The sequence below is a fragment of the Natrix helvetica genome (assembly GCF_964273705.1).
Source record: "Natrix helvetica genome assembly, chromosome: 9".
Taxonomy (NCBI): Eukaryota; Metazoa; Chordata; class Lepidosauria; order Squamata; family Natricidae; genus Natrix; species Natrix helvetica.
This window is the reverse complement of record NC_138560.1, coordinates 14271782-14295607: the sequence shown is the minus strand read 5'-3', so window position 1 is coordinate 14295607 and position 23826 is coordinate 14271782. Positions and strand designations below refer to the sequence as shown.

The 23826-nt window shown below is 46.7% G+C and overlaps 1 protein-coding gene across 3 annotated transcripts in view; it reads right to left on the bottom strand.

Annotated features, from left to right (window-relative positions):
* The window catches only part of CD164L2 (CD164 molecule like 2), a gene marked incomplete at its 3' end in the record, with an annotated part of 37125 nt that extends 19571 nt beyond the window's left edge, over positions 1-17554 (bottom strand). For all 3 annotated transcript variants that reach the window (XM_081962798.1, XM_081962797.1, XM_081962799.1), the window contains exons 1-4: positions 17336-17554; positions 9416-9523; positions 3927-4004; positions 1854-1946 (exon numbers count right to left, since the gene is read on the bottom strand). In XM_081962798.1, the coding sequence (XP_081818924.1) occupies positions 1854-1946; positions 3927-4004; positions 9416-9523; positions 17336-17423 (367 nt within the window). In that variant the 5' untranslated portion in view covers positions 17424-17554. The remainder of the gene's footprint in view (positions 1-1853; positions 1947-3926; positions 4005-9415; positions 9524-17335) is intronic.
* Positions 17555-23826: the final 6272 nt, after the last annotated feature.

Genomic DNA, 23826 nt, shown 5'->3' with positions numbered 1-23826 from the left:
CATCCCTCCCAGATAGACCTGATAGGAAATACCGCCAATCACCTAATTCTACTTTATGGAAAAGCTACATTAATAGAATCTTGCAAATCTGAAAAGTACTACTCTCCCATTGTCACTTGATAACACAATAATTGAGGGAGGGTCTTTCTTGAGCCTTTTCCTTTGCCCAGCATGCAGCTGTGGGCTATGCTACCTCTTATCTAAGTATTCCCTCGGCAGCATCTCTTTGCCCAGTTATTCCCACATAGTATTACATGGACACATTTTTACCATAAGCATGCTGGTTGGGGAATTCTGGGAATTGAAGTCTTAAAGGGAGGGGGGAACAGATGAATCTGATTCCTTTTATGGCCTCTTCCAATCTGTTACTCTAACAATGTTGGTTGCCATGGTCTCTAAACCACAGCAAAGCACATTTTTGGGATGGAAGACTCAGTTCAACATCTGACCCAAATGAGTTTCGCTTCTGTATTCGCTTTATTTTATTTCATATTTTTCCACCCACAGGAACGGCTGCTTTTAAGTATGTACCTTTCAGGATGTTTCACCTGAAAGCTGACATTTCCAAATTCAGCATTTTTCTTGTGTCTTTTTAAATGCTTGTTAATCATCCGAGTTGAGGACTCTATTCCCATCCTTTAGAGAAATGTGAAAAATCCAACGGATAAACCAGAATCCAATTTATACGTTGAGCCCAAGAGGTCAAGCCGGCTTCATCTCTGAATTTGCAAAGACTGAATCCCTTGAACATCCATCGTTAATGCAAAACCCTAAAAATAGACTCTCTCCAATTTTCTCCCTTTCACATGTCTGAGAGCTGCCCTTCCGGAATCCCACTCCCCTTTCAATAAATCCATCGGAGCCACTCGCTAGAAAATAGATGAAAGAGGCAATTTAGTACATCTGGAAGGCAGAGTCTTAGGTCAAGCCCGCGCTCACAAATTTGCCCAATTCCCACAGAGCTTCCGCCTGCACTCTCTGCAGCTTTCAAGGCAGCACCAAGGCAGTGTCTTCGGCTGCCCGGTTTGAAAGGCAGAGGAGATGAAAACATTTTGTCGGGAATATTTCCCATGCCTCTAAAAGCTACTAAATACAGCCTCTCCTTAATCTGCATGCCTCCAAATTCTTGGCCTACATTTTCCACTAGTCTTTTAGGTCTCTTTATGCATCCGTTAGTGCAGGGGTCTCCAACCTTGGCAACTTTAAGACTTGTGGACTTCAACTCCCAGAATTCCTCAGCCCCAATGTTTAGGCTTGAGGACTTCAACTCCCAGAATTCCTCAGCCACCAACTTTAAGGATTATGGACTTCAACTCCCAGAATTCCTCAGCCACCAACTTTAAGGATTATGGACTTCAACTCCCAGAATTCCTCAGCCACCAACTTTAAGACTTGTGGACTTCAACTCCCAGAATTCCTCAGCCACCAACTTTAAGACTTATGTACTTCAACTCCCAGAATTCCTCAGCCACCAACTTTAAGACTTGTGGACTTCAACTCCCAGAATTCCTCAGCCACCAACTTTAAGGATTATGGACTTCAACTCCCAGAATTCCTCAGCCACCAACTTTAAGGATTATGGACTTCAACTCCCAGAATTCCTCAGCCACCAACTTTAAGACTTGTGGACTTCAACTCCCAGAATCCCATTCCTTCTTGTCCTGCCCTTGGGTGCTTTGGAGAATAGGTTGACCCCATCTTCTTCGTGGCAGCCCTTGATGTAAGCACTTGCCAGAAATATCCTGATTAGGAGCACTTGGAAGAGCTTTGACGTCGCTTGACATTTTCCATGTGAATAGTTGCGACCCAGCCTTTCCTCTTCCAGTGTAAACAAACTTACACAGGGAACTTACCGAGCGTGGGAATCTTCGGCTCCTTAGAAGATGGTTTCGGAGGCGGCTTTGTGGTTGGGTGGGGATGCTCTGTGGTGGTAGCTAGCTTTCGTTCTGTAAAAAAGGATTAATTTTTTTAAAAAGCCTCCACTGTATAGCAAGGGGGGGGGAAGGATGAGAGAGAGAGACCTTCAAATTAAAACAAAAACTGTTAAAATTGCCCAATGATAATACAGTCGTGGTATTCCAAGGTTGCTTTTTCAAAAGGCAACTGGACTTTCCTTGAAAACATTTCCCTTCTCATCCAAGAAGCTTCTTCAGTTCTTCGGTTCCGGTATGTAGATTCGTACCTTTGTCAATTGTATGATAGAGATGGAAAGAGTAGAGAAGAGAACAGATGGCTAGAGAGCTCAAACAGCCTTCTTATAAGAAAGTTTGAGAGGCTTTAGCATGGAGAAGAGGAGAACACAACTGAGGTCTAGGACAGGGGTGGGTTTCAAAAATTGCAGCAACAAGTTCACTGCCCCCTTGCTGGGTGGGCGTGGCCATGGTGGGCCTGGCCTAGTCATCCTCCTGCACCATGGCGGGGGGGGGGGCATTTTTTGCCCTCCCAAGGCTCCAGAGGCTTTCCTCGAGCCTCCGGAAAGGGAAAAACTGCTTTCCCCGAGCTCCGGAGATTCCTGGGATGGGCATGGTGGGGCGAGAGGGGCAGAGCGTAATGGGCATAGCCAGCCAGGGTCACTGAACTGGGCAGAATCCTACCTATAGGATCACCCAAACCCGTGCGAACCTTAACCCTAACCCACCCCTGGTCTAGGAGGCCATGTCTATCCTAGAGAAAGTAGACAGCATGACGTTTTTTCACACTGTCTCCAAAGCGTCAACCGGCGAAATGACTTCAATCGAAGCCATGCTTACTTCTTCGTTTCTCGGTTGCCACTCAAGGGTGGGGGACGGGACGACTTAGGAATGTGGTGACTCAGCCGGCTAGTCCTAACATCTACCAGCTGGCAAGTTCATCCCAACGGACAATCACTGTGATTGTGAAGTGAATTTGTGGTTGTTAAGCAAGCCAGTGTTTCACAATGGGTGCAGTTTTGCTGAAAATCAGAATTAAACGCCGGGTTTTGCAGAAACTACTGTATCATAATACACCGTCATGTGACTATGGGACATGGCAAACATCCATAAATTGGCCGTGTTGTTAAGTGTCCAATGTTTGGTCACTTGACCACAGAGGACTCCATCGATCTTTGAAGTTAGGGAAGTCCCCTCTTTCAAGTCAGTCATACTGTATCTTTGAAGGGTCGCTAATTGACAAGGCATAAGTCAGGGACTATCTGTAAAAGAGAAGCCAGAGAAGGATCTTAAACCAATCATCTAATCTTGGGGGAGGCTTTGAGATGGGACGGACCTAACTGGCTTCAGATACTGATAAATAAGTTTTCCCTGCCCTTTTTGCAGTGAGCCAGAAGAAGAAAAGTTAGGGGCGGGGAATCAGCTGTGCCAGAAAACATAATAAATTGGGTTTAAATCACATTGTGTCCAATACAATACTTAAATCACATTAAAAAAACAGAAAATGAGTGACAATTTTTGTAGAAGCCCTGGGTGTAGCTAAACTTTTTTTTCCTGGGGTGGTGGGACATGCAGCTCTGGGATGGACCCCAACTCAGAATTTCTGTACTAGGACAGTCCTAGTTACTACAATGTTTATGCTAGAATCACTGTGCAGAAGTTTGCATCGGATTTCTAAGGTTGCAGTAGACAAAAGGGTTATAGGTTCAGACTTTCTCTATGCATTTGGTTCATCGTATGGTAAACCTGAAATTAATCATACGAGAGCTGAGCACCGGCCTATCATCCAACATCTTGGTCCAGTTGTTGTTCTCCATGGCAACCGACAAAGTATTCTGATTCAGGAAGGAACATACAACCAACGTGGACCAAGAATGATCCAAACCATTGTCTTTACTTCCATGAATTTGTATTCTGGATATTGCTTGTTGTCTGATCTCTTAAAAAATCAGTCAACTTAGAATACAGACAGTAGGTTTTGCAAGGCCTTCTAACAAATCCTCGCCCAAGGATTACCTTCACAGCTGACAGTAGTATTGAAAAATGAACATTTCTCCTTCAACACTTCTCCATTCTTCACGCAGCTCCCCGTACCTACAAATGAAGGAAGTGTTGAAACAGAGCACAATAACAAGCAGCAGCTTTTACTTCTTCTTCTTCTTCCATATATGGCAATACAGAATCAGGCGGGCTGGGTTTGCTCATGACAATAAGCTATGGCATGTTTTAATTGTGGTTTGCAGGGCCATCACCCTTCACCTACAGACTGCCTCCAGATGCCAGTTGCAAAGGAACGGTGGTGGGAAGGGATGAAGTCTCCATCTTCTGCTTGGGAAGCACCTGGTCTGGGGTTTAGGACAACTTGCTACTGCCAACTCGCCACAAGACAAATTGCCACAGCCAACTTGCTGCAGGATAATCCACATGGGATAACTCAGTGCAATAAACGTGATCGGCCACTGTTTCTTCTACATTACTTCCCTTTTTGTCAATGAAAATCATGTCAAAGAAACAGTGGTGGATAGTATTTATCACATGGAGTGATCACATGTGGATTTGCCCTGTGCCAAGTTGACTGTGGGAAGATGACTGCGGCAAGAGGGCTGCACCGGGTTGCCAGGGCAAGATGGCCATGGTGAGTTGGCCATGGCATGATGGCTGCAGCTAGTTCGCCATGAGGAGATGGCCGTTGAGTTGGCTGTGGTGAGTTGCCCCATTCCTCCTGGTGAGCAGCAACCACATGAGTTGGGGAAAGACCAATAGATGTTCCCCCCACATGGTTGCTACCTCATTCTTGACTTAAAGTGAGCCTTAGAATTATTTTGTTTTGTCTTAAGCCAGGGGTTGGCAACCTTAAACACTCAAAGAGCCACAAAGGTCCTAACCGGAAGCCCCCCCGTTCAATTCTGGAGCTGACTGAAGTCCCACCATAGAGTTTCCTCCTAGTGTGGCGTCCTTAGCCAACCGGAAGTCCAGTTCCCCCACCATAGAGTCTCCTCCTAGCATGGCGTCCTTTTTCTTCTATCTGTCCTAACTGAAAGCCCTATCAAGTGTGGAGCCGACCGGTGACAGGGAGCCACAGCAGAGATGAAAGCGCCACATGCGGCTCCAGAAGCAATTCTATCAGCGACTGCTTCTGTCCCCAAAATGGCACTGAAGCAGTTGTCACCAGCAAAGTGAAGCACTAACTCCTGTTGTTGGTATGCTGTCCCTTTTTCACAAAATAACAAGAGATTTTCTAGTTAGGTTTGTTCCCGCAAAACACAGAAGCTCTAAAGGGCCTTCTGCTCTGAATCCGTGGAAAGTCTGGAACTTGTGGCTGTCATTTTTTTAAATTTGTTGTGACTTAAGAGAAAAGCCATGTTGGGGATGATGTAAAATATTTCTTCTCCTTCTAAGATTCAAAGTTCATCACTATCACAAACCATTCAGGCAACAGGAAGATGGAAACACTGACCTGTTCTACAGGGTTCATCTAGGAACTACTACACAGAGCAAATTAAAACAGTAATACTCTCAGATGCAACTTAAAGGTAAAGCTAAAGGTTCCCCCACATATGTGTGCTAGTTGTTCCTGACTCTAGGGGGTGGTGCACATCTCCGTTTCAAAGCCAGCACTGTCTGAAGACATCTCCATGGTCATGTGGCCGGCATGACTGAATGCCAAAGGCACCCAGAAGGCTGTTACCTTCCCACCCAAGGTGGTTCCTATTTTTCTATTTGCATTTTTTATGTGGTTTTGAACTGCTAGGTTGGTAGAAGCTGAGACAAGTAACGAGAGCTCACTCGGTTACGCGGCATTGGGGTTTCGAACCACCAAACTGCCGACCTTTCTGATTGACAAGCTCAGCATCTTAGCCAATGAGCCCTTGAGACTCAACTTAGGACAGAGTAAAACCTAGGAAAGTAAAACTCTCCTTTATGCTCCCTGCAACTTCATTGATTTACCCTTGCAGTTTTCTAAGCACCCAAAAGGAAAACAACCTCGTTTTCGTTCACAAAGCACATAAAACCAAGAAACCGTAAATTGCCTTTTGAAAACCACCTTTGGGACAATCATGACCTTCATAGACCCAAAGCATTTAAAACCATTCTTAAGAAGAAACAGAATATTACCAGATATGGGATAAATGGTATAGGTGAATGGAGGAAAGAAACAAGGATCAATGAAGGAAGTCAATAAAACCCAAAGATAGTAGTTAAGGAGAATTGTGCATATATGCACTCAAGAAAGTTTAAATGTACTAGAGGTAATCACCCAATATAGTAGGTAGATGAGTAAAATAAGGATTAAAAATGGTGAAATGCAAATGAAATATACTAGAAGGGGAAATAACATAAGGAGAATTGTATAGATTGGTAATTGCTATTAGAAAGAACAGGAAGTTCCTGTTCATACTGTATTGTGTAAATGTATTGTACGTCTAAGTTTTGTGTGTGTCTTTTGTTTGTTTGTAAATAAATAAAAATATATATTTAAAAAATTAAAAATTGAAACAATAGTAGGGGCTTACCTATTCCCATTCTGATAAGCTATCCGGGATGGGGATAGCTAAGTTCCTACTGTTGTTTCTTTTCGGCATTTTTAAAGAATGGTTTCAAATGCTTTGGGGCTATGAAGATGCCCATCTTTTGCTCGGCTTGCTGAGTGCTAGAAGAAGTCTGGAGTCCGTTAGAAGAAGGTGAAATTCTTATCCTGAAGCTAGATAAGAAAATAGGCTAATCTAAATTAAAAGATGCTTTCTCCTGGGGAGGAAAGCAATGGCAAATCTAGACAGCATGCTAAAAAGCAGAGACATCATCCTGCCAAGAAAAGTGTGTATAGTCAAGGCTATGGTTTTCCCAGTTGCAATGGATGGCTGTGAAGGATGGACCATAAGAAAGGCTGAGCTGAGCGCCAAAGAATGGAGGCCTTTAAACTATGATGCTGGAGAAGACACCTGCAAGTCCCTTGGACTGCAAGGCGATCAGTCCTAGAAGAGATGAACCCTGACTGCTCTTTAGAAGGCCAGATCCTGAAGAGGAAACTCAAATATTTTGGCCACCTAATGAGAAGGAAGGACTCCCTGGAGAAGAGCCTCATGCTGAGAAAGATGGAGGGCAAAAGAAGAAGGGGACGACAGAGAATGAGGTGGCTGGATGGAGTCACCAAAGCAGTTGGCATGAGCTTAAATGGACTCCAGAGGATGGTAGAGGACAGGAAGGCCTGGAGGAACGTTGTCCATGGGGTGCGATGGGTCGGACACGACTTTGCAACTAACAACAACAGATGGGCTCCTTGTTACTCTCTTGGCTGTTTTCTTGCAAACTGTCCTTTACCAAATTAGGTAACATTATCACACTCCTGATGGTGTTACCTAGTTGGACAAGGAAATATCTGCAAGAAAACAACCAAGCTCAGAAAGCAACAAGGATCCCACAGTTCAACCTTGAGCTACAAATGTTGTGTTCTATCAGCTAACATAATTCTCCCTGCTTCTTGAATGCAAACTCTCAGTTTCTAATCCATACTGGCCAGAAAGTCTCACTAGCAACAAGCACCAGATCTCAAAAATCAACAGCAAAGGCTGTTCTTTGACAGCTCCGGGCTATCCCTCCCTTCCTGGAACTGTAGCCAGGGCAACAAGTCAGGTGCAATCCAAAAGACATTCAGGTCTTGAGATGGCTTAGCAATATTCCCATAAAATAGAAGGATTTTCAGAGTGCTGGCCTTAACATGGCTCTTGTGGACAATTACAACTTTGAGCATCTGCCACCATTGGCCATGAAGACTATTCTGCTAGAAGTTGCAGTCTGCAAGTTGGTAGCTCATCCTTGCAAAAAAAAAAAAAAGGTCCTCAGAAGGAGGTAGTAGTAACTGTGAGAGGGATCTTGGAGTCCTACTGGACAGCTATTTAAATAGGAGCCAGCAGTGTGCAGCAGCTGCCAAAAAAGCCAACACAGTTCTAGGCTGCATAAACAGAGGGATAGAATCAAGATTACGTGAAGGGTTAATACCACTTAATAATGCCTGGTAAGGCCACACTTGGAATATGGCATCCAGTTTTGGTCACCACGATGTAGAAATATGTGGAGACTCTAGAAAGAGTGCAGAGAAGAGCAACAAAGATGATTAGGGGACTGGAGGCTAAAACATATGAAGAACGGTTGCAGGAACTGGGCATGGCTAGTCTAGTGAAGAGAAGGACCAGGGGAGACAGGATAGCAGTCTTCCAATATTTGCAGAGGCTGCCACAGAGAGGAAGGGGTCAAGCTATTTTCCAAAGCACCTGAAGGCCAGACAAGGAATAATGGATGGAAAGTGAAAAAGGAGAGATTCAACCTGGAAACAAGAATATAAATTTCCTGACAATTAGAACCAGTGGAACAACTTGCTTCCAGAAGTTGTAAATGCTCCAGCACTGGAAGTTTTTAAGATGAGACTAGATAACCATTTGACACTCTGAAGTGGTGTAGGGTTTCCTGCCTAAGTTGGGGGTTGGACTAGAAGTCCTCCAAGGTCCTGTTCTATTCTATTCTATTCCTATTCCCATTCCAGTGGTGGGTTGCTGGCAGTATGCCCTGGTACCAGAGCCTGCCCGGAGCACCAGGTACCATTCCAGTAACGTGCTCTGGGGGGCCTGCCCGCCCGCGCTCCTTACCTGTCCTTTAAAGCATTCAGCACTTCCGCACATGTGCAATGGCACGTGCAGTGCCCGCCCAACGCTCTGCCGAGCAGCTGGAGCGTCGTGGAGGCATCACTGGAAGTTAAGATGCATGCAGACACTGCATGTGTGTGCGCGCGTGCCACGCGCATTCAGATGGAGGATGCCGGGGCCCGTTGCAACTGTACCGGTTGCAACGGGATCCGGAGCCTACCACTGTCCCATTCCCATTCTACGGTACCTATCAATTCTGGAGATTTGGTGACCTGAACCTTGACCATTCGGACAGCATTTCAATTTAGATAAGGTGCCAGTAAACTTTGACCAAAAATTCAGCCTGTGCTGATAAGACAGAGAAGTGCACTCTATAGTAATGGGTCTAAAATAGTCACTAAAACGAATTTATGGCACAGGTCATCGTCTGACGTAGTTTTTGGGTACTGCTGCACAAAACCTAGCAACGTTATATGTATGTTGTCATGGGGTTGGTATCCAAGAGCAGCAGGGAGGTGTAAAATTGTATCCTGAGCATTTATGCAATAACGGTAAAGTGGTAATAATGGTAAAAGGAAGTAGGCAATGGAAATATTTGGCCAGCATTTTTTTAAAATTGACTTACCTCAGAGGTGGAATTCAGCAGGTTCTGACCAGTTCCGGAGAACCGGTAGCGGAAATTTTGAGTAGTTCGGAGAAGCGGTAAATACCTCCTCTGGCTGGCCCTGCCCCTATCTATTCTCTGCCTCCCGAGTCCCAGCCGATCAGGAGGAAATGGGGATTTTGCAGTATCCTTCCCCTGCCACTGCCACCAAGCCACGCCCTCAGAACCAGTAATAAAATTTTTGAATCCCACCACTGACTTACCCGGCTTCTCATGAGATTCCTGACAGTATTTCCAAATGCAGTTTGTAATATTCTGGGAAGGAGAACCTTCAATGCACTGCTTGCATGACTCCAGATCTTTACAGTCCCCTGTTTTTGGAAGAAAAAAAACATAGAAAAGTTGCTTTCCTTCCGGTCTATAGATGTGATCCTAAAGGGTTGGTTGAAGTGAAAGAAAAATGTTAAGTTCTAGAGTTATTCAATGACCAGGAACTATCAAAAAATCGCCCTTTGCCTTTTGCCTCCCGCCTCCAAATTTTCAGATATTTAATTTGGATTCGACAGGAAATCCTCAAGTTACAACTATTCATTAGCAACTGTTTGAAGTTGATTTACGACCGCAATTGGGATGAGAATTCCCATTGCGGTTGTTAAGTAAGTGCATCGTTGCATGTGTTAAATTAGCAAAACGGTTGTTAAGTGAATCTGGCTTCCCCGTTGAGTTTGCTCGTCAGAAGGTTGCAAAAGTTGATCCCATGACCCCAGGACACTGCAACCGTCGTAACGATGAGTCAGTTGCCAAGCATCCAAATTTGGATCACATGAGCACCGGGAGGCTGCAAAGGTTGTGTGAAAAACATCCTTTTGTTTCAGTACCGTTCTAACTCTGAAATGAATGGTTGTAAGTGGAGGACTACCTGTTATAGCTCTTCTTAAGTGAGTGGGGTCGCTCACAACCTCTGCAGATCTTTCTACTCTGCACGGGGTAGAAAGATTTCATATCTGTCATGCAACTTTACTTAACGCCCACCCACCCACCCTCGCCCCACCCAAAAAAACACGGGCAGGCAATCGATACAGACTCAAGGTAAGTTGCTCCAAACTCGATTGCAGAAAATATGACTTTAGCAACAGAGGGGTCAACGCCTGGAATGCACTACCGGACTCCGTTGCTACATCCTCAAACCCCCACAGCTTCAACCTCAAACTATCTACCATGGACCTCACCCCCATTCCTAAGAGGTCTGTAAGGGGGCGTGTATAAGCGCACCAGCATGCCTACCGTTCCTGTCTTACTGTCCCCCTGTATTTGTACTCATTTCCTTTGTTCGTGTCTATGTTTATACTTATACCTGCTATCTTGTACATGTTTGACAAACTAAATAAAGAACAAAAGGAGGCCAGCTTGGAATGCAGCTCGGGAACCAAGAGAGTGGGAGGCCACCACCAGGAGTAACAGCCAACCCCTTACAACCAGCTCGCCAATAAGGAGACCGTGTCTAACTTAGCGTGGGAGCTTTTTCTGTTTACTGAGACAAATACACACGTTCTCTCTTTCTTTCACTTTCTCCCTCCCTCCCTCCTTCTCTCTCTCTCTCTTTAGTTAAGCAATTATCTTTGTATCGTGGAAGGTTGATGGGCTCTATTGCCATGGAAACAGTGCTCTGGTTATAGCACTTTAACTAGCAGTGAGTGACTTAACAAGAGCCAGTAAGAAAGCAGGACTTGGTTCCCCAAATTCTTAGCAGGTTGGTGTGTGTGTGTGTGTGTGAGTGTGAGTGTGTGTGTGCGTGCGTGTTGTTAAAAGAGCCCAGCTATTTTTGTCACCACACACAAGCGGAGAGAAATTGGATGCTTTGCCCAATGGTTTCAAATCTTGGCACACTGTTCCATCGGACAGGGGGAAAGAGAGGGAAAAAACACTGCTTGCTTCAAGATCTCCTCCCATCTGTTCCAACCAACCCACAAACGGGGGCCTGTTCACACATTTAACAATAGCCCTGCCTTGTCCCTGCCGTCAGCAACTCTTGGGGAAGGGACATGAGAAGCAAAGCTGCCCACTTTCCCATCTGCTGCGCTAGGGAGTCTTTCTCAGCATCTGGAAAGGCCGCTGACCTCCAAAATCAGCATCCTAATACACAGGAGCGCGATTTGTTTTCCCCCAAAATAAACCTTACTCCTGACTAAGTGTGCTGGCAAGTGTGATCTGCAAGCACAGCTCCAAGTAGACCAGTGTTTCTCAACCTTGGCGACTTTAAGTCCTGTGGACTTCAACTCCCAGAACCCCCCCAGCTGGCTGGGGAATTCTGGGAGTTGAAGTCCACAGGACTTAAAAGTTGCCAAGGTTGAGAAACACTGAAGTAGACAGATACGGAAGTGCTATTATTATGGTTCCTTGCATGGTGAGCCAGATGTTCAGACTGGATTTGGCATTTTTATCCATCTAGCGAGTCCTTCCCAAGGACTTGGGAAAGGCAGACATGGATGCTCAATGATGCTATTAAAGCTATTGTCTTGGGTTGTTCTGAGTACAGCTGCCTCTTGCAATTGACTGGTGGCAATATTGTCAATGCCAGTGATTTTGTGAATGCCTCCGTTACTTCTGTCAAATGCATATGTCACCAACAACTCTGCTCCTAGAGGAAGACCATAGCTTAAAAGGAAAACTGCAGCTCAATGAGCTAGTTTGTCTAGCTTTAGCTAAGAAATATTTGGATCTGAAATCCTACAGAATAGTTACCATCAATGTACAAGTCCAGGTTATTACAGGGTACATTCCTGATTTGCAAAGAAACCCACTCCAGCCACACACACACAAGCGCGCGCGCACATACACACACACACATACATGTGTGCGTGTGTGTGTATCAGGTGGTATTCAGCTGGTTCTGACCAGTTCTGGAGAACCGGTAGTGGAAATTTTGAGTAGTTGGGAGAACCGGTAAATTCCACTTCTGACTGGCTCCGTCCCCATCTATTCTCTGACTCCCGAGTCCCAACTGATCGGGAGGAAATGGGAATTTTGCAGTATCCTTCCCCTGGAGTGCGGAGGGAATGGGGAGTTTGCAGTATCCTTCCCCTGGAGTGGAGTGGGAATGGGGATTTTGCAGTATCCTTCCCCTGGAGTGGGGAGGGAATGGGGATTTTGCAGTATCCTTCCCCTGGAGTGGGGTGGGAATGTGGATTTTGCAGTATCCTTCCCCTGGAGTGGGGAGGGAATGGGGATTTTGCAGTATCCTTCCCCTGGAGTGGGGTGGGAATGGGGATTTTGCAGTATCCTTCCCCTGGAGTGGGGAGGGAATGGGGATTTTGCAGTATCCTTCCCCTGGAGTGGGGAGGGAATGGGGATTTTGCAGTATCCTTCCCCTGGAGTGGGGAGGGAATGGGGATTTTGCAGTATCCTTCCCCTGAAGTGGGGTGGGAATGGAGATTTTGCAGTATCCTTCCCCTGGAGTGGGGAGGGAATGGGAATTTTGCAGTATCCTTCCCCTGGAGTGGAGAGGGAATGGAGATTTTGCAGAATCCTTCCTCTGGAGTGGGGAGGGAATGGGAATTTTGCAGTATCCTTCCCCTGGAGTGGAGAGGGAATGGAGATTTTGCAGTATCCTTCCCCTGAAGTGGGGAGGGAATGGGGATTTTGCAGTATCCTTCCCATGCCACACCCACCAAGCCACACCACACTCACCAAGCCATGCCCACAAATCCGGTAGTCAAACTTTTTGAATCCCACAAGCCCTAGCATGATTTTTCAGGATGCTTGTAATATAAGCCCTACCCCCCCCTACCCCCCAAAATAAGCTCCAGTTAAGATGATCAGGCAGACGGATGCAATTAGTGTCGTATTTCTCCCAAAATATGCTTGCTGAGGAATTCTGGGAGTTGCGGTCCACCCATCTTAAAGTTGCCAGGTTTGGGAAGCCTTTACCTTACAGCAGGGGTGTCCAAACTTGGGAACTTTAAGACTTGTGGACTTCAACTCTCAGAATTCCCCAGCCAGCCTGGGAGTTGAAATCCACAAGTCTTAAAGTTCCCAACTTTGGACACCCCTGCCTTACAGGATGGTGCTTTCAAAGTTGCCAAGATTGGAAAACCCTGCTGTGAGGCAAATACGATCCAGTCTGCTTAAGACATCGTAGATAACTGGAGTAGAAGCTCGGCCTTCTTTGATATTTGTGCACACACACACACACACACACAGAGATATTGCAGCGCGTCCAGCAAGCGCCACCTCTTTTCCAAAACAGCCTGCCCAGGTCCCAAGCTTTGCCTTGCAAAACAGTTGCTGGCATCCCTGATCTCCAGATCGCCCACATGTACTTCTGCACATATTCCCAGAGGGTGTTTTATAATTGATAAAATAATAGTTTGACATTTGACTCTGCCCTCAAGGCCTCATTTGGGGACGGATGCCGATTGGTAGACTCCAGGACTCAAATGGAAAGATGGAACAAAACAGGTCACACCAGCATGAAATCTACCCGCTGCTGCCCCAGGGGAGAGGCAATCACAGGAGAGCAGGTGTTTCAAAGAGTCTGCACAACACTTTCCATTCTTGTCTGTAAAGCACAAGGACTATACAGCTTCAGAAGGAAAGCATCCCTGCTTTCTTTTCCTATTTCCATGGATTCAGATTACACGACGTGCATTGCTAATTTGCTTTTCTCAGATAACCATTGCCCTGAATTAATACCTGGACGATAGCAAGTTGAAAAGATCCATGCTCGCAAAGGCCCAGATTGCCACAGATGCCTCCAACATCTGGCTTGCTACATGGTTTTCCATGTGGCCGAATGACTTCCCAGTATGCTATGTTTATACTGCAACCAATTTTGGTCACCATAGTACAAAAAAAAAAGATATTGAGACTTTGGAAAAAGTTCACAGAAGAGCAACTAGATTGATCCAAGTCCTGGAGACTAAATCATGTAAAGAAACGGCTGCAGGATTTGGGTTTGGCTAAAGGAAAGAAAAATTAGGGTTGACATAACAACAGTCTTCCAGTATTTGAAGGGATGCCACAAAGAAGAGGGGGTCAAATTATTCTCCAAAGCCGCAGAAGGCAAGGCAAGAAACAATGGTTGGAAACTAATCAAAGAGAGAAGCAACCTGGAATTAACTTCCTAACAGTGTGGAGAATTAACCAATGGAACAGCTTCCCTCCAGAAATTGTGGGGGCTCCATCACTGGAGCTTTTAAGAAGAGACTGGACAGTCACTTGTCTGAGACGGTATAGGTTTTCCTACTTGAGCAGGGGGCTGGACTAGAAGACCTCCAAGGTCCCTTCCAGCTCTGTTCTGTTGGGGTTAACCTCATTTTTTTGTTTATATGTCCCATGTTATGGGAACCTAGCTTATTTAATTAGTTGATAGGTCAGTGTCCCCAAAGCTGCTTTTTCAAGAGGCAACTGGACATTCTGGTTTTTCCCTGGAGACATTTTGCTTCCCGCCCAAGAAGCTTCTTCAGCTTCTTGGATGAGAAGCAAAACATCTTCAAAAGAAAAACAAGGAAGTCCTCTTGAAAAAGTTGCCTCTTGAAAAAGGGTTCAGTACCCCAGTTCATCACGGTCTGTGAACCCAGCTAGTTGCGTGACACATTCTGCATTGCTGCCTTATTTGCAAGGTCTCGTGAGCCATCCCCCCAAACGTTAAATGCGCCCATCGGCTATGAAAACGTTACGCTGCCCTGCGCGGCTGACTTTATGTGTTGCATAAGGCCCGGTTGAATTGAGCTCGCCCAACCCGCTAAGGCAGAAATCATGCGAAGTGTACGACGACACAACATTCAGCCGTGGAACACACACACACACACAAATCCCTGCTCGACAACAGGTTGCTAAAATAGGGATGAGCCAGCATCTATCAGACTGTTCTAATGAATGGGCTGATAGCTTTGAAAGGGAGGGAGAAACAAGAGTAGGTGAAAAACTAAAGTATGACTCCATCTGCATTACTAAACCACTTTCCTAAAATACTCCAGCTCCAACACCAAGACAGATTGGCATTAAGCACGCTACCAAGTGAGGGAGAAAAAGAATGAATATGAATATATGTTTCTGCAGCACGCCCTGTTACAGGAATCACTGGTAGGGGACTGTGGCCTGCCAGTGGCCAGCAGAACTGGCAAAAGAGTCGGACAGTGAGGAGGTTGGGGAGGAATATGGGCCAGTCCTGGAGGCTTGGGAAGGCTCGGACGAGGGCTCTGCATCGGAGGCAGAGATGGTGCCAAGTCCGCTTGGCAGTTCTCAGCTGCCTTCTGAGCTAGACAGCAGTGAGGCAGAGGAACAGCTGGAGCCTGTTCCCAGTGTGCACATGCGCAGAGCTGCCAGAAGAAAAGAAGAGCTCAGAAATCAGAGTTGACTTGGGAGTAAAGCCACAGGTGGATGGTGAATGACCCCTCCCATAAGAAATAAAAGGGGACCGAAAGGGGAGTGAGCTTTTGCAGCAAACAATTCCTTAGTTCGTTCCAGGAGTGTGAAGATCTGTCCGTGAATCTCAGAGACTCTGTGCCCAGCCTTTCCTTGCGCAGCACCTCATTTGGAAAATATTGACATGGCAGCTTTCCAAGCTAGATAAGGTCTGTGGTCATCAATTCACCTTTGAAAGACTATTTGCCAGGCCTTTGCTGAATATGACTGAGAGGAGTTCACATTTGTTTAATAAAAGGGGTTTTGTCAGGACCAGGAATCTGCTTCGTGTTTTTTGGGGAAGCCCAGGTCAGAACAGTGGGAATGAGTTTGTGGACCACATGGGCATTTTGTGGTCCAAACATTGCACGCTGGCCTTTTGGGAAGGGGCTATCAAACCCTGGATTCCCCAAATTTGGAATAAATCTGGAACAAATCCTAAATATGCAGACAGTCCTCGACTTACAGCCGTTCGTTGCGTGACCAAGCCTGGCGGACTTCAACTCCCTGAATTCCCCACCCATCAAAGCTGCCAAAGCCAAGCTGGCTGGGGAATTCTGGGAGTTGAAGTCCTTCCAGACTTAAAGTTGCCAAGATTGAAGACCCCTGCTCTGGATGGCCCCAGATTGTTGTTTGGGAGGGGCAGACAGACTCAAGGCAGAGCATGTTGGGGGAAAGGAAGACTTTGCACTCATTTATCTCTCCCCCCCCTTTCCCATGTACTTCCCAGCTCCCATTGCAAAGCCACCCTTAGGCCAGAGGTCACCACAACTTTGCACCCACCCCTGAGTCCCCACCCTGACAGCAGCGAAGCGACAACCAACTGGGGGTCCCAAGTGGATGGGTAGGAGGAAAGAGAGGGCAGCAGATGAGAGAGAGAGAAAAAAATAGAGAGAAAGAAAGAGAGACAGAAAGAGACACACAGAGAGAGAGAGAGAGAGAGAGAGAGAGAGAGAAACAGAGAGAGAGAAAGAGAGAGAGAAAGAGAGGAAAACAGAGAGAGAGAGAGACAGAGAGAGAGACAGAGAGAGAGACAGAGAGAAAGAAAGAAAAAGACAGAGAGAGGAGGAAGACAGAGAAAGAGAGAAAGAGAGAGAGAGAAAGAAACAGAAAGAGACAGAAAGTGGGGAGACAGAGAGAGAAAGAGACAGAGAGAGAGGGAGACAGAGAGAGAGAGAGAGAGAAAGACAGAGAGAAAGACAGAGAGAAAGAAACAGAAAGAGAGAGAGGGCGGGAGACAGAGAGAGAGAGAGAAACAGAAAGAGACAGAGAGAGGGGAAGAGACAGAGAGAGAGGGAGACAGAGAGAGAGAGAGAGAAAGAGAGAGAGAAAGAAAGAGAGACAGAAAGACAGAAAGAAACAGAAAGAGAGAGAGGGCGGGAGACAGAGAGAGAGAGAGAGAGAGAAACAGGAAGAGACAGAGAGAGGGGAAGAGACAGAGAGAGAGAGAGAGAGAAAGAGAGAAAGAAAGAGAGACAGAAAGACAGAAAGAAACAGAAAGAGAGAGAGGGCGGGAGACAGAGAGAGAGAGAGAGAGAAACAGAAAGAGACACAGAGAGTGGGGAGACAGAGAGAGAAAGAGACAGAGAGAGGGAGACAGAGAGAGAGAAAGAAAGAGAGACAGAAAGACACAGAGAGAAAGAAACAGAAAGAGAGAGAGAGCGGGAGACAGAGAGAGGGGGGGAGACAGAGAGAGAAAGAAAGAGAGAGAAAGAGACACCGAGAGAGGGAGAGAGAGAGAAAGAAAGAGATAGAGAGACTACCTCGATCTCACCCACCTGCCTGGCTGGGGACCAAGCCTGGCACCCACAGCAGGGCGCAGAGCAGCGCCGCCCGGAGCTCCCAGAAGTGGGCCGGAGCGGGCATGGCTGGGACTCCTCCGGCGGGCCAAGCCAAAGCGGCAGCGACTCGAGCGGTGCTTTTTCCAGTCACTTTGGAAACGAGGCTCGCCTGGAAAGCGCTCGGCAGAGGGAGAAGCGGGGCGGCGAGCAAGCACATGCGCGCAGGGCGGAAAAAAGAAGGGGGAAAAAAAGCAAAGCTGGGGGTGGGGCAGGCAGGTGAGTCGGCTGGGCGGGGCAGGGGGCTCCTCCCCTGCTTCCTGCCCCCTCCCGCCCCCTCGGAAAAAGCAGAAGCCGGTTGGGTGGCGCTCAGTGCCAAGGAAATGAGCTGGGATGCCCCGTTCGGAGTTTAACCTGTTGGCTTATAATTCCCACCTGCCCCACATAGCTGGAGGATCGGGGCAAGGGCTGGGGCGCATCATTTAGACCAGTGTATGGAGATTCTCAGTCATGCTCCTCCCAAAGCTGCTTTTTCAGGAGACAACTGGACTTTCTGATTTTTCTTTGAAGACGTTTCGCTTCTCATCCAAGAAGCTTCTTCAGCTCTGACTGGATGGTGGGGAATGGAAGGATTTATACTCCTTGCAGACAGCTGGTCATTTGCATCCTTTTAGAGGGTCCTTGAAGCCCTTGGAGATTTATCTGTGTCCTCAGGGTCACCCGAGTGGTGCAAATGGTTCCTGTAGTCTGCATTTTTTCCCCTCTCCATTCCTGTTCCCACACCATCCCAAGGGTCTTCAACCCATATAGCATAGCTCAAAGTCTGTAGAGATGCTCAGTCATCCAGGTTAGCATTGTCCCGAAGGTGCTTTTTCTTTTCTTTTTTCCCCCCCAAGAGGCAACTGGACTTTCTGGCTTTGCTTTGAAGATGTTTCGCTTCCCATTCAAGAAGCTCTGAAAGTGTATCCCTAAATGTCCGTGGAGATTCTCAGTCACCCAGGTCATGGTGTTGTCCCAGAGCTGAAGAAGCTTTTTGGATGAGAAGCAAAACATCTTCAAAGAAAAGCCAGAAAGTCCAGTTGCCTCTTGGGGAAAAAAAACACCTTTGGGATTTAGATCAGGGGTTCCCAACCTTTTGGGCATCAGGGACCAGTTGCGTGGAGAGAGGCTTTTGCGTGGACCGGAGGGGGCGTGATTTCCCTATGGCTGCCTGCATCCTGCAGGCATGGCTTCACCTCTTTGCGTGGTGCAGTTTCTGGCATGCCTTGGCCTGGTACCGGTCCACGGACCAGGGGCTGGGAAGCCCTGATTTAGACTACTAAAGTGGATCAGGCAGGGTAGCGATCTTTGATTTTTGCCAGCCAAGTTTGGTTCTGACAGCTCTACTGCTGCTTCCTGTCCATTTTTGTGGTCCGTGCTTCTAGAATCTAGTCCAAAGAAACCCCCGAGAATTAGTGTTTCACTGGGATTTGTAGTTAGAGCCTGTTGGCTGGGGAATTCTGGGAGTTTGAAGTCCACACACATCTTAAAGTTGCCGAGGTTGGGAAACATTGGGTTGGAAGATCCTATGTCCAGGTGGGAGATCCCACTGAAGGTTGTGGAGAATAAGAGAGCTAAGATCCGGTGGGACATCTGGATCCAGACAGATAACTAGGTAACAGCCAATCAACCAGACATTGTAGTATTTGATCAGAACAGATTAATAGATTAACAGAGTTGGAAGGGATCTTGTAGGTCATCTAGTCCAACCCCCCACCTAAACAGGAGGTCCTACACCATTCCTTACAGATGGCAGTCTAATCTCTTCTTGAAAGCCTCCAGTGATGAATCTCCCACAACTTCTGAAGGCAATTTCTGTTCCATTGATTGATTGTTCTCGCTGTCCTTATTTCTAGGTTGAATCTCTCCTTGACCAGAAGACAGCCATGGTGATAGATATAGGGATGCCAAGTGACAGCAACATCAGGAGGAAGGAATCTGAGATGCTGGAGAAGTACCAGGGCCTGGAGGAGGAACTAAAGAAGATGTGGAAAGGAAAGGCCAAAGGGGTCCCAGGGGTAATAGCAACACTCCTGGGATGTCTAACCTGGGGGAAATGGCTCCAGCAGATCCCTGGAACAACATCATAGGTGTCTATCCAGAAGGGTCAGTGCTAGAGGCGCAGTGGTTAGAGTGCAGTACTGCAGGCTACTTCTGCTGCCTGCCGGCTGCCTGCAATTTGGCAGTTCAAATCCCTCCAGGCTCAAGGTTGACTCAGCTTTCCATCCTTCCAAGGTGGGTAAAATGAGGACCCAAATTGTTGGGGGCAACAGGCTGACTCCGTAAACCGCTTAGAGAGGGCTGTAAAGCACTGTAAAGTGGTATATAAGTCTAAGTGCTATTGCTAAGAAGAGCTGAGATCCTGCACAAAACTCTCAAACTCCCAGGCCTCTGATAGAGTGCCCAAGATTGAGGAAGTCACAGACAGGTAGCCCTCAATTTACAACAGTTCATTCGAAGCTACAACGGCACAGAAAAAAGTGACTTATGACCCGTTTTCACACTTAACAACTGTTGCATCCCCATCGTGGTCATGTGATTTACATTCGGATGCTTGGCAACTGTTCCTATTTACGACGGTTGCGGTGTCCCGGGGCGGGCAGGGGGGCACGTGATCCCCTTTTGCGACCTTCTGACAAGCAAAGCCGGATCTACTTAAACAACCTTGTGACTAATTTAACAGTTGCGGCAATTCGCTTAACAAAGGTGGCAAGAAGAGTCATAAAATGGGGCAAAACTCACTTAACGCATTTGTCACTCAGCAACCTAAAGTCTGGGGCCCATTGTGGTTGTAAGTCGAGGACTACCTGTCCTACCCATTGGGGTGAGAAGGGATTTTTTTTTTAAACAGACCTGTTTTGGTTCATTGGCAGCACTCTTACCAATAGACAGCAAAGCTTATCACCCTCTAGATCAGCAGTCACCAACTGGTGGTCCATGAGAAAATTTTGGTGGCCTGCAGATAAATTATTTGCATTTTTTATATTGCATTAAATCAGGGGTCCCCAAACTACGGCCCCTGGGACGGATACGTGTAATGAACGCTTGTGTTGCTACAGAGAGTCTCCCCCTTTGGGGTCTTTTTGTGCAGGTCAGAGGGAGCCAGAAACTCCGACTTGGGGTCAGCTTCAGCCTCCTGGTGTGGGGCTTTGGGTGAAGGCTGGAGGGAAGCACCGCTGGTGGCAAAGAGCCAGAGGGCCTCATTCTAGTGGGACTCCATCGTGGCCTGGAACTGGCTGACCATCTCAGCGCGCTGAGCCTCCAAGCACCGGTACCTGGCCTTGCACTCCTGCAGGTCTTCCCTCTGCTTGGAAAGCCTATGCTCCTAGTTCTCAGTGAGGTGCTTCTGCTGAGCTTCCTTCTCGGTCAGATCCAATTTGAACTGAGCTGTTTTGCCAACTCTTTCTCCTGGTGGATGCTCAGCTCCAGCACGTCAGCGTTCCAAATACCATGCAAAAGTAAATCAGAGTCCAGAACAGATAATAATGTCAGCGTTCTAAATAACCATGCATGAAATCCATCAGAGACCAAGGCAGAATCATCCTTAAAGTTCCAATTTAATCATACAGGCATGTTAGCGCTTTGCTATCGAGTGTCAACTCTAATGTACATCCTGTGGGTTCACCCAGTTGAAAGTTCATATCTTTCCCCACACCCCATAATTCATCACATGTTCCAATCCTCATCTTCCACGCTGGCATCGACACCCCTCTGCTTCCGGTCAGGTGTCGAGGTGCGGAGACAAAAGACGACCTTGAGCTTCTAGGAAGAATCACAACAGTACATTCCATAATCCTACTCCTTTCTATTCCCCTCTCCCAACTACTACACTAATGAAACACATAGGAAATTATAAGAAAGTGTGGCAGGCCAAAGATCCTTAAAGGAACCTCTGCAGGCCTGACCCATCAATTGTTTCCTGTTGGGGCCCTAAGGAGCCCGGGGGGAGGCAGGCGAGGAGTGGCTGGGAGGGGAGGGGTGAGTAGAGGTTGGCAAGGCGCCTCTCGATGTGAGTGACATTGAGTTGGCCACACCCACCCAGTCACGTGACCACCTTTGCCATGCCCACCCAGCCGGCCATTAGGCAGATCATATTAGTGATCTGCGGGATTTAAAGTGACGAATTTAGTGGCCCCTGAGGTTCAAAAGGTTGGTGACCCCTGCTCTAGATGTGCAGAAGTTTCATTCCCAGATAACCTCTTTCCATACTTGGTTATCTGTATGCAGGGCATCCCCTTGGGGAAGGTAACAAATGAGGACAGGCAAGATGAAATTATAGCAGCCTCGGTTACATAACCACACACTCACACAGACACATACACAAACACACACACTTCCTTTTCCCGCAGAATCCTCTCGCTCAGCCTCAAAATGTATCTTCCCATTTTTGGATGAGATTCCTTTGCCCCCATACATTCTCTGCCAACTCCCTGGAGATAAAGAACAGCCTTTCAATCTGGCATACTTAAAGAATAATCTAAATTAAGAGAGGGCAGAGTTCGGTTCCATTTAGGGAGGGGGAGCAAGGAATCCTACACTTGGCAGCTTTTGCTGTGGCTGGTTAATTAGCATGAGAATTAATTGATTCCAAAAGTGTTTTGAAAGGGCAACTGACAACAGCCATTTTGGCATAAACTCAACAAAATCAGCAATGGGGGCTTGACTGCACTTAGACTTCTTCATCAGGCAGAACTTTGAAGTAAAGTTAGATTGGACAATAGAACGTGTTTTGTCCTCCTTTTCATTGTAAAAAAGTTGGTCACCTTAGTTAGAATGCTTTTATTGGACTGGCTCAGATGAGGCAGATATTTCTCTCCTAGGATGCAAAGGAAAAAAAAATATCTGCTGTGAACTCCGTATGGCATCAGGAAGGGCATCCATCCAGTAAATGCTCAGCTCCCTCCAGTCCCTATTGCACTGGCTCAGATGAGGGAGGGATATCGGTGTGGCATATAAATTAGATTAATAAATAAATAAATAAATCTTCCATTTGCAAGTCTTCTGAGTTGTAATTGCGGTTGTAAACCAAGGACTACTGTATTTTTTTGAGTATAAGATGCACCGGAGTATAAGACGCACCAAGGTTTTGAAGAGGCAAATTTTAAAAAAAGTTTTTGCACTCTGCAAACCTCCCAAAAATGGGCGCGTTTTTTTAAAAAGGGGGGGGCATGAATAGCTTTTAGAGGGCTTGCAGAGTGCTCCTGGGGAGGTGGGGGGGGCAAAAACGAGCAAAAAACAGCCCATTGTTTTGCGAAAACGGGCCTGTTTTTTGTCCAAAAAAAGGGCGGGCTGGGGGGGGGCAAAATTGAGCAAAAAACGGCCCATTTTTTGCTCATTTCTGCCCTCCCCAGCCCCCAGGAGCTCTCTGAAAGCTTCCTACAAGCTATGCACGGCCATTTTGGTGAAGGGGGCAGGTTTTCAGGAGGCAAAAAAATGCTGTATTCAGTGTATGAGATGCACCCAGATTTTCAGCCTCTTTTCTGAGAGAAAAAGGTGCGTCTTATAGTCTGAAAATTACGGTAGCTGAATAGATAGATATAGGTAGAGAGATACAGGTGCAGGGATAGAAAGATGTATAAAACTTAGAGGAGAACAATTTTGGATCGCATCAATTATATATGAGGTGGCCAACTTGAATAAACGAACCAAAAGGGAAATTCGGGGGTGAAAGGGCTGAATTAACTTTCACCAAAGAGTCAGAATTGCTGATATTCATTCCATTGTACATGCTATGACCGAAGTAACACCTATGTACCTGTGGTGGGATTAAAACATTTTTACTACTGGTTCTGTGGGCATGGCAGGGGAAGGATACTGTAAAATCTCCATTCCCTCATGATCAGCTGGGACTCGGGAGGCAGAGAATAGATGGGGGCGAGGCCAGCCAGAGGTGGTATTTACCAGATCTCTGAACTACTCAAAAATTTCCGCTACCGGTTCTCCAGAACTGGTCAGAACCTGCTGAGTACCACCTCTGTTGTGTACGTATCTGATTCAACTAATTGCAGCTTGCAAGAAGGAGCTGTCTTCTCCAAATTCAGAGCCTCCAGGTATGGACCAATAAACAGGGAGAGCAATGAGGCACTATCAGCGTAGGGCTTTAAGCAACTACCCAGTTGCCACAGTTGTCTTGTTCCTGCAATTGTGCTCTTTATATCGTTTCTGCGAGTTAAGTTCATCCTTCTTTTCAACCCATCAGGCAAAGTTGGTTGGTGCTGCCACCTGCTGTGGGCTCTTGATATAAAGACTGAGAAATGCCAGGTTATGTGTTTCATTGATCAGCTGCTCTGAAAGATTATAGAGGAGGGGCAGGAGGAGGAGGAGAGGTGACTGTGCTTGAGAGTTATTTTCCGTCAGGATGATGATTGTGTCACTCAAGGAAAAAGACACAATGCACGTGCTAACCAACCCCCCTGTTTCATTTTCCTTCTTCCCCACGCCCCCTTACCCAT